Below are 11,104 nucleotides of genomic sequence, written 5' to 3' on the forward strand. Positions count from 1 at the left end.
CATGACTCTCTCTACTCCGCCCCGTCGCCCTCACCCTTGCAAGAACCTAAGGAGAAAAATACTTCCCCAACTGTGCTTTGGTAAGGTGCCAACTGCTACTGGACAAGTAGATAGAGAGATACGTATGAGTGATGGTCAACAACAAATAAGAGAATTGTTTCCATCTCGTGCCATATATTTGTGTTGTATCGGTATCTAAACTGCTCCTTTGTGCAGGTAACACAGACAAAAATTCAAGTACAGTATAAAAGGAACCTATAGCTTTTGGTGTTCTGTTAGGAAAAATATCTTTTATAAGGAGGCCAAATCTTTTCCCAGGATTTTCAAATTTCAAGTGACCCTATATAGTATTGCTAATGTTGGTATATGTGCAGTCTTGTATCTTTATAATGTTTGGCTAACATTTTTGTAGGGCACCATTTTGCAGGATATTGAAGTAAAGGACAACTTACCACTTTCGGCCACCCCACACACCGCAGATTGCCCCGACAACTCATCCCCGCGCAAGAGCTGCCCTCGGCCGCAAGCAGAACATCCCTCAATACCAAGCGACTCGACGAGGACACGGAGATCCTTTCATGTGAGCAACCTGCAATCTCCCACGATGTGCTTATATTCCACCATGCATTGTGATTGATATGCTACGGTATATAAATTTGATTGGTTGACAGGCATAGTTGGATTATTCAGGAAAAGGTTACGTTGCATCGGATTGCTAAGAATCAGTAACCTCAACAATTATAAGCTCCTTGCCGATGTTGTCCTGGAGGGCCGAACTCAGCAACCTGGTGACTTACCTGCAAGAATATGGCATTTCAAATGTTCAACATATGGTAACAATAGAACTGCTGATGGTCTGTAACTTGTGCATACTGGCATGTGACTTGTGCTCCTGCAGGGACATAAATTAAGCTTTCTATAGTCATCTGAGGGGGCAACATTTAACTATCAGTCTTGCTAAGTCTCAGTCGATTGAGACTTTGTTAAGTCTCAGTCGATGCTATATCCGTGAGATGTTACATTAAGATCCATGCAAAAAAAATATCCAGCCTTTTTCTTTTTCTCTCTTGCATATTATGTCACTTGACTCAGACTTGGTTAAATCTTAGTTGACGAAGACCTAGACACACCCTTTAACTATTTCTTTAGTCCGGATTAATCTAAACCTCCCTGGAGAGGTTCTCCCAGCGAAAGTTTTGCTTCGCTCGATCCTCCCTTCCTATAGCGATCGAATCGTTCACTCTGAGGGGTCCTCCACATATGAAGTTAGGCTCATCTTGTCGTTCATTTTCTTAATTATCTTTTTTTGCGGGTCATTTTCTTAATTATCTACCATTGATATGCATTGAGATCCTCAAATCTTTCAAAAGGGATGTACCGAAGCATAACCCCAAAAGGGAAAACATCACTTACCCTCTGAATTGGATTGCATGCACCAAACGATGCATGTTCACCTGCGGTTCACCCTCTCACAGGCTAACCTCGATGCTTCTTGCTTGGTTTGGCATACGACGTCTGCAATCGTGCATCGACTTCTCAACCCTTTGTGAGAAAAAAAAACAAAAAGATCCTCGAGAACAGACGAAACTTTCCTGCCAACCAGCCTCGCCTGCACAGGCAGGCATCAATTTATCGCGGCGCATCTTGTGCGAAATCACGAGACGAGACCAATCAAGCCTCATGCCGTGACGATGCAGTGAATACCGTGACCCTAAATGGCAGCGATCTCTGCAAGATCGAGGTCGCTGTGCCGGTGGCCTCTGTGCACGTTTGAGTTCCGAGGGTAGAGGTCAATGCAGCTGCAGCCTGTGTCCTGACAAAAATGAATGCACATGGTACTAGAATTGATTGACGACACGCCACTGCAACTGCAAAGATCTGATCTCATGCTATTCGCTGAACCCTGCCCAAAATACAGTGTGGCACGGACTCGTCCCCTTCTCCGGTGGCAAAAGTTTCACGGGTAGCCGCGGAGGCTTGAAAAACGAGCAGCCATTCATTGCCAAGATGCAAAGGTTCATGCAAAAACAATGCCATGTGAGGCTTTTATATATGTGCGAAAACCTTCAGAGACCACACAGTCTTCTCTCCTTGTTTATTCTTGTTTCTTGCCCTTTCTTCTCGGTTTCAAACCTCGTCCGTGGGATTGGATTTGTCATTTGCGGGCTAATTGGCACTCCAAGTCACTAATCGTGCCATTTCACTTGATCACGGTTTTGTCGGTTCGTCTCCATTATCTCAATCATTCGTCCATTCATATACTCCATCAGCCGGGGGTAATCTTCCTTTTCAAAAAAAAATCGGATTCTGCTTCTCAGCGGAGTGGTATATAAACAGGCAACGGTTATCTTCCCTCGCCATCCTCAATTGCAACATTGCCTTCACGACTGATCTGATCTGATCTACTGCCGTAGGATCTTTTGACATTTTCCCTCTCCTAGTCCTACCGTGACATTGCTCGCTCACCGATGAGCCCTTCACACGAGCTGCAATCAGGCATGGCATCCCGTTTTACTCTACTGGCGTGCATCGGCGCGCTGTTTGCCGGCGCTGCCGCCCCTGTTCCGCCGGCAACATTCGTCTTCGGCGACTCGCTCGTCGATGCCGGCAACAATAACTACATCGCCACGCTGTCCCGGGCGAATTATGCCCCCAACGGCATCGATTTCGACGGCCACCAGGCCACCGGCCGGTACACCAACGGCCGGACCATCGTCGACATACTAGGTGATAAACAGTCCTTATCTGAATTTTACTGTCACGCTGCCTCTGTTCTCTATTTAAAGAAAAAGAAAAAACTTTGGCACGATTTCAGGGCAAGAGATGGGGCTGGGAGGGTTTGTGCTGCCCTACATGGACCCAAACACCACCGGCGACGTCCTGTTCAGAGGCGTCAACTACGCGTCCGGCGGCGGCGGCATACTCAACCAGACCGGGAGCATCTTCGTCAGTATACTTACTTACTAAACTGCTCGCCTTTTGTGTCGAGACCCTTCTTGTTTCCCCTTTTCATCAACATGTCCCGCGTAAGCTGCGATCATTGCTTCCGCATGAGGCCTTCTCCGATAGCTCGCCTTGTGCGTGATCTAGTAATAGAGACTTGTAGTTAATCCATATCTCGCAGCACATTTCATAGTTGATGTAAATTTTTTGTTCCGGCAGTAATTTCTCTTTTGCGAAACGACGATTCCGCTTGAATGAATTTTTTTTCCCGATAAGCTGCTTGTGGAGTACTACAAAACGCAAGGTCTTTGATCGAGTGGTAAATCGTGAAATTTGGGCAGGGTGGGCGTATAAACCTGGATGCGCAGATTGACAACTACGCCAAGAACCGGCGCGACATGATGACACAGCGCGGGGAGGTGGCAGCGGTGAGCCGGCTGAGGGGCGCGCTCTTCTCGGTCACCATGGGCTCCAACGACTTCATCAACAACTACCTCGTCCCCGTCCTGTCCGTGCCGGAGCGCGCCGTCACGCCCCCGGAGGCCTTCATCAACGGCATGATCGCCAAGTACCGGCAGCAGCTCATCGTACGTGCATGCCATCCCACAGCTCCTCACATGCACATCAACAGCTTCGGTTCGTGTTGATTAATTAGAGTTTGCATACATAATTGTAGAGGCTGTACCTTCTGGACGCCCGTAAGATCGTGGTGGTGAACGTGGGGCCGATCGGCTGCATCCCATACCTGAGGGACATCATGACGACCGGGGCCGGGGCGTGCGCCGAGTTCCCGAACCAGCTGGCCCAGTCCTTCAACCGCAAGCTGCGCGCCGTGGTGACCGAGCTGGGCGCCGGCCTCGGCGGCTCGCGCTTCGTCTACGCCGACGTCTACCGCATCGTCTCCGACGTCATCGCCAACTACAAGTCGCACGGTACCATAGCCCATATGACATCAAGTCATCAAGCATGAAGCATGATCAGATGGAGAAACAGGAGTTTATGTGTGACTCGGCGTTGCGTCGATCTGTGTCTGTGTGTAGGGTTCGAGGTGGCGGACTCGGCGTGCTGCTACGTGGGCGGGCGGTTCGGCGGGCTGGCGCCCTGCGGGCCCACGTCGAGCTACTGCGCGGACAGGTCCAAGTACGTGTTCTGGGACGCGTACCACCCCAGCGACGCCGCCAACGCGCTCATAGCCGCCCGCATCCTCGACGGCGACCCGGCGGATATCTCCCCTGTCAACGTGCGCCAACTGCTCTTCGACGATGCTTAGCTTGGAACCAACGGTGAATCAAACAGGGCCTTATTGTATCTCAGAGGCTGTTGTTCCTTCCGTGACTTTCTGCAGAGTGTCCGCGCGCTGTTTTGGAAGTGCTTGGTCCTATTTGTTCAGTTTGCCTATCCCATTCTAGCCACGCTTCATCTGCGAGGAGTGTCTACTAATAAAAAGAGGAAAAAAACGAAGCCGTAGTCGTTGATGATTGCAGTATTGTCGAACTCGTAATTTGTTAGAGCAACTCTAGCCGACCCCGCATCCGGCCGATCCACAAAACGCATTTGCAAGTCATGGAAAACCGTTTTTATGGGCTGGCTCGGACGGCCACAGATGCAGACCCCCCAAACGGAACCGTAAAAAAATATATTTCGTGAATATATTTTTTTACGGATCGGCTTCTGCGGGTTTTGCTCAGACACCGTCGCGACGATCTGCAAACAGAAAACGGTAATTCTCATATTTGACATAGTTTTCCTCAAATAAGTTCAAATTCAAACGATATAACACAATTTACGTGCAAATGAAAGCCAAGTTGAGTACGACAAACGCAAAAGAGGGCCCTGCAAAAGTTTGCGCCCAAGTCCGGCACCATCTTGGTCGATCTTCACTCCGCACCATCTTGATCAAGTCCATCTTGAAGTTCATCGCCACCAACGAATCCACCTCCGGCGCTTGCTCCAACTCCCGCACCGAAATCATCGACATTGCCACCATATGGAGCAGAGAAAACATCTACGGAACTGTAGCGCGCACCGGCCGACGCAACCATTCTCCTCTTCAAGATTTCTCTCCTTGCCATATCATGCCATGTTTTGGTGAGATCGTCCATGTCATTGCGGTTCATTGACATGATCTTGTTCTCTTCGGCGAATAGCTTGGACATGGCTTTGTTTTCTGCAGCGCGTGCTCTTCTCTCCTCAATGGCAGCTTTGCGCAGCCCCTCTTCCTTGAGCAATTGCCATTTTTCTTGCTTCTCCTTTGCTTTCTTCTCGGCCAACTCTTTCTTGATCTCCAACGACTTCAACAACATCGACTCGTTTGATTGCACCATGGCATCAATCTTCTCCCTCAAGCTCGATGCTTCTTGCTTTCTTTTCATCTTCTCTTTAGTCTTCTTGTCGCCATCGGGCTTGTGCAAATTTCTTGGGCCATCATCATCCTCATCTTCATCCATGTTTGTAAGTGAGCCTCTCTTTGGTGGGGATTCTTTGTCGATCAACTTCCGCTTCTCGCACTTTTGGCGCAACTCCCAATAATGCTCTAGTTTGAAGAATTTGCCTTCCGAAGCTTCCATGTCCTTGTATCTATGTTGAGCAATCTTGTCATACACAATGTGAACAAAGTGATGCAATCATTTCCCATGATGCAAATATGATGATGCACAACTTGAACAAAGGCAAAACAAACTCACATAATCAGATTCCACGGTTCCACTTGGAGGTGCATTGCGTACTTGCTCCAAACAAGCTGCCCAACGGTTGCACATAGGCTTAATATTCTCCCAACGCCCTTGAAGCGATCGAAATGTGCGTGCAGTCCTATTGTGATGGTTTGCCATAATGCGGAAGTATTGATCTTCGATCCTTTGCCAATATCTCTTGGAGGTTTGAGAAGTACACGTGCATGCATCAAGAGACACCGCACTCCATGCTTTGATCAAAGCTTGATCTTCCAAGATCGTGTAGTTCTTCATTCTTTGGCTTTTCCCAGTTCTTGTTTGCGATTGCTCATACGCTTCTGCTTCGATCTCCTCCAATTCTTCCTCACAACCATGATCGTCCAAGCCGCCCTCCATTTCATTGTAATCAAATGCAGCGAACGGGGCTTGATCAATGTCAACGGCGTTGGTGTCCAACAAGTTCACGAACTCGGCAGTTGCATTGTTCGAACCACCGGTATAGTGAACGATAACAAGTCACGAGCTATCGCAAAAAATGGTGAAAAATGAAAGGAAATCGCCATGACCGAATACGCATACCTTCCGGCCATTTCATCGAGCACCTCGCTTGCAGGGGAGCAGTACCGTTGAACGCATCGCTGGGCACCTCTTTCCGGGATGGAGTTTTTTTAAAGGACCCAACTTAAGGCTGGTTTCATTGATCATAAGCAGGGAGCAGGTGGACAAGTGACAAAGGCGATGATCCGAGGATCAAGGATGTAAGCAGAAGAAAGAAAGAAAGGAAAGTGCCCAAGGCACAGCCCTAAAACAACTACTCAGGGTGGGTCCCCGAAGGGGCTCTGCATGTATCGAACACCGCACTGTTGCCATAGGCTAAGATTGCGCCGGATTTCACTGAGTATCGCCCATGCATCAGCTTCCTTGTTTCTGAAAGTGCAATTGTTTCTTGCTTGCCAGACTTCCCAGAGAGCTAGCATTGCTAGCGATTTTAGTCCCTTCCTGAATGATGGCTGTGTTGTTTCTATCATGACTGTCATCCTCTCTAGTGAGCTGTTGCTGTTGCTCCAGGTTGCTGGTTGACATGCCTGGCAGTGCTGCCAAATTGCCAAGCCCACCCAGACTGCCTTTGTGAGGCTGCATTCCCAGAACAGATGATCTGCACTCTCCAGGTTCCTGCGGCAAAGCTGGCAGAAGTAGCTATTGCTCCATCCTCCGCGCTGGAGTCGATCATTGCACCATAACCGATCTTGGTGAAGAAGCCAAGCAAAGATTTTGAGCTTTGCCGGTGCCCAAGTGTCCCAGATGATGCTCCTGAACTGGCTAGTCGATGATCCCAAAAACTGCAGTGCATACGCCGAGCGAGCACTATACTTGCCAGAGCCTTCAAAGTTCCATCGCACCTGGTCATGGATATCAGCCTGGAGCGTGCCCTGCTGCTGCTGGATTTGCCGATGCAGGGAGACTACATCATGGAGCAGTGCGCTGGTGTCGCCGTGAGCGAGGTCCGCGATCCATTGGTCATCGGTAATTGCTTGGGCCACCGTTCTGTTTTTTCTTCTCGAGTGCGCAAACAGGGCCGAATAGCTGAGCTTTAGTGGTGTCGACCCGAGCCAATTAGTGTGCTAGAACTTTGCTATATGTCCGTTGCCGATGGTCACCGTCGTGGCAGTGCTGAAGAGGGCTTGATCCAGATCATCACAAGGCGTCTCCCCGCCCACCCACGGCCTAAGTGGATGTTGCCAGGATTGCCATAACCAACGCAGGCGGAGTGCTCGGCTGAATTTTTGCAGGTTCAGAACTCCGAGCCCTCCTAGCTCGATCGGGGAGCAGACTCGGTGCCAATTTACCTTACAGCTTCCCCCAGAGAGCTCTTGATCTCTTCCCCAAAGGAAACGATGCTTGCTTTTGTCAATCTCCTTTAGCAGCTTTGTTGGAAATTTGAGGGCCGTCAGGGCAAAGGTTGGCAGGGCAGTGAGAACACACTGGACCAAGACACGACGACCAACAATAGTGAGCATCCGTCCTTTCCAGCCGGCAAGTCTTGCCCTAATGCGGTCCAAGATGAACTGAAGATGGACCAGACGAATCTGACCGACGACGAGGGGGAGCCCCAAGTATCTGATCGGGAACTGAGCTATTTGCCCGCCAAAAGACTGAAGAACCGTGGCCAGATCGATATCATCGCAGCTAATCGGCGTGGTCGTTGATTTTGCCGTGCTGATCCGCAGACCCATGGCCTCACCAAAACCTTTTAGGATGCTCATCAGATAGTCAATATCCTCCTTGATAGGGTTTGCGAAGATTATCACATCATCTGCATACAGGATGATCCTAAGCTTGACTTCCCAGCCCGGAACCGGGGTGATGTCGAGCGTCTCTTCTGCCGCTTGTAGTAGCCGGTGGATGGGGTCAATGACGATGATGAACAACAGAGGGGACAAAGGGTCACCCTGTCGCAGCCCCCTCCTATGCCTAATTTTTCTGCCTGGCGACCCATTGAGGAGGAATGCAGATGAGGATGTGGATAAGAGCAGAGTTATCCAATCGCGCCAACGAGCGCTAAACCCTAGTCTCGCCAGGAGCTCAAGCAGGTACTCCCACGAGATGTTGTCGAAGGCCCTAGAGATGTCTAGTTTTAGAAGTACTGCCGGCGTTTTCCTACGGTGGAGAGCTTTGACACAGTTTTGCACATAAACGAAGCTGTCGTGGAGGCATCTAGTTTTCCGGAACGTCATTTGAGCAGGCGAGATGATGGACTGAACTACTACTACGAGGCGAATTGACAGCACTTTGGAGATTAACTTAGCTATGGACTGGATGAGACTGATCGGCCTGAAGTCGTTGATGCAGTCGGCTCCATCTTTTTTGGGGATCAAAGCGACTATTGCAGTGTTTAGGAGGTTGAAGTTGTGGCCAACTAGGTTGTAGAATTGGTTGAACACCAACATGATATCTTCTTTGATGATGGGCCAGCAGGATCTGAAGAAAGTGCCGGAGAAACCGTTAGGTCCTGGCGTTTTTTCCGTCGGCGAGGCCTTGATCGCTGCCCACACTTCTTCTTCTGTGAAGGGGTTGTCGAGACCCCCTCCCTGCACTTGCGGCATCTGGAGCTGGTTCCAATTGATCGAGGTTGGGCGGTGTTGGGTGGCTCCGAGGATAACGCTAAAGTGATCATGGATGGCTTCAGCTTTTTCTTCGTGGGCGGTGGTGATGGAGCCGTTGATCTTTAGGGCATGTATAAAGTTTTTGCGTCTTCTAGAGTTAATCTTGGCCATGAAGAACTTCATTGTTGCGTCCCCCGAGCGCAGCCAGGTCAGCCTTGAAGCCTGCCTCTTTCTGCAGCGCTCGATCGCAGCCAGACCGAGCAGCCTGAGCTTAAGCCCTTTTCGGAGTTCGGCCTCCCCCGGCGTGAGCTGACGCCGCTCCTGCGCGACGTCGAGGCATAGGATCACTTCACAGGCGATTTGGAACTGGAGCTTGGCGTCTCCAAAGAGCGACATGCTCCATATGCGCAGGTCTGTGGCTACGCGCTCCATTTTGGTGTGTAGGCGCGCGAAAGGGCAGGGTTCCGGCACTGGTCGTGCCCAGGCCGCGGTCACCGTGTCGAGGAAGCACGGGAAGCGAGGCCAAAACGATTCAATTTGAACGTGCCTCGCCTTCTAGGGCTGGTCGCATCGGCGAGGAGGAGAGGACAGTGGTCAGAGCATGATGTGGAGGCCGCCATGAGGAGGGTGCGTGGAAACAAGGCCTCCTAGTGGATGTTGCAGAAGAACTTATCTATGCTCACTAGTGTGGGGTTTTCCTGCTCATTGCTCCATGTAAACCTACGATTGCTACACTTGATTTGGCACAGCCCCGCACTGTCAATTGCAGTCCTAAAACAACCCATTAGCCTTCTATTTAGGTTGTGATTGTTCTTGTCTCTAACCTCGTAGATGAGGTTGAAATCGCCAACGATGAGCCAAGGCTCATCCGACGGGGGGGCGTTCTAGCTAGCTCGGCGAGGAACGCATCCTTATGGGCATCACTCCCCGGCCCGTAGACCGTAGTGAGCCAGAAGGTCGCTAGATTGCAGGCTACCGCTACTTTAACAGTGATTGCAAACTCTCCTACTGCATGCGTGTCTATGGTGACTATATCTTTGTTCCAGAGAATCAATGCGCCGCCGTGCATGCCGATGGCCGGCAGCACAATGCAGCCTTGTAGGGCTGCTCCGTCGACGTCCTGAACCAGTTTTGGGTTCCACACGTCTAGCTTGGTCTCCTGGAGGCAGAGGATGGCCGTGCGGTGAGCCGCTACCACCTCTCGAACTGCCTCACGCTTTGCCGGCGAGTTGAGCCCGCGCATGTTCCAGCTCATGATGGGTGGAGTTTTGTTGTCGTCAATCATCGGGAAACAAAGGAGATCTCCGGCGACTAAGAATACTAATGAAGCAACAGTACTGATACACCATCCATCTAGCCGGGGGGTGCCGCCGGCCACCAATAGGCCCCAACATTCGACGGCGCACAACTAACCTCTTGCTAACACTGCTACGAGAAGAGAGTGAACCTAACTCGAACCAGCCGAACGCTGGCCGCCGCCGGCAACTACAGCTACTACACTGAAGAAAAGCTAACATGGTTACACCAAGGCCTCCCCGGCGACGTCTTCTGGACCGTTGAGCCCAGCCGCGATGCGGAGGGCGTCCTTGCCCATCCTGGTGAGCCTAGCGATGACGGCAATGTCCTCGTCGGTGAGCGGCTCCTCGAACCTGCGGATCAGCGCTTCTGCGGCCTACTTCGTCATGCGTTCCTTGGGGCCGAGCAGGCCCAGGCCTTGAACCAGGCGGAGCGTGCCGCGCTGCGCCACTGGCACTTGGCATTTCTGAGCAGTCTGGCGTGCCCTTCTTCTTCGTCTTGTCGGTGTAGGCCGGAGCAGCGGAGCGACCGCCGTGTCGCCCAGTGCCCTTGGATCCGTCCTGACGGCGAGGCAGGGGGCGGCTGCGCTATGCTACCTCTTGAGCACTGCATTGGTTTTCCCTTGAAGAGGAAAGGGTGATGCAGTAGAGCAACGTAAGTATTTCCCTCGGTTTTTGAGAACCAAGGTATCAATCCAGTAGGAGGCCACGCACGAGTCCCTCGCACCTACACAAACAAATAAACTCCTCGCAACCAACGTGATAAAGGGGTTGTCAATCCCTTCACGGTCACCTACGAGAGTGAGATCTGATAGATATGATAATATAATATTTTTGGTATTTTTTTATGATAAAGAGAAATAAAGGTGCAAGTAAAATAAATGGTAAAGGAAATAACTAAGTATTGGAAGATTAATATGATGGAAAATAGACCCGGGGGCCATAGGTTTCACTAGAGGCTTCTCTCGAGAGCATAAGTATTACGGTGGGTAAACAAATTACTGTTGAGCAATTGACAGAATTGAGCATAGTTATGAGAATATCTAGGTATGATCATGTATATAGGCATCACGTCCGAGACAAGTAGACC

The 11,104-nt window shown here is 50.5% G+C and overlaps 1 protein-coding gene across 1 annotated transcript; it reads left to right on the plus strand.

The window, feature by feature from the left end:
• Positions 1-2,117: 2,117 nt before the first annotated feature.
• LOC125529986 (GDSL esterase/lipase At4g16230-like) lies at positions 2,118-4,457 on the plus strand. The gene is made up of 5 exons (XM_048694401.1): positions 2,118-2,727; positions 2,816-2,946; positions 3,285-3,530; positions 3,620-3,875; positions 3,984-4,457. The coding sequence occupies exons 1-5, from the start codon at positions 2,469-2,471 to the stop codon at positions 4,211-4,213; spliced, it is 1,122 nt and encodes a 373-aa protein (XP_048550358.1). The 5' UTR covers positions 2,118-2,468; the 3' UTR covers positions 4,214-4,457.
• Positions 4,458-11,104: the final 6,647 nt, after the last annotated feature.

Source organism: Triticum urartu, unplaced genomic scaffold, assembly GCF_003073215.2.
Source record: "Triticum urartu cultivar G1812 unplaced genomic scaffold, Tu2.1 TuUngrouped_contig_5994, whole genome shotgun sequence".
In the NCBI taxonomy this organism is placed as follows: Eukaryota; Viridiplantae; Streptophyta; class Magnoliopsida; order Poales; family Poaceae; genus Triticum; species Triticum urartu.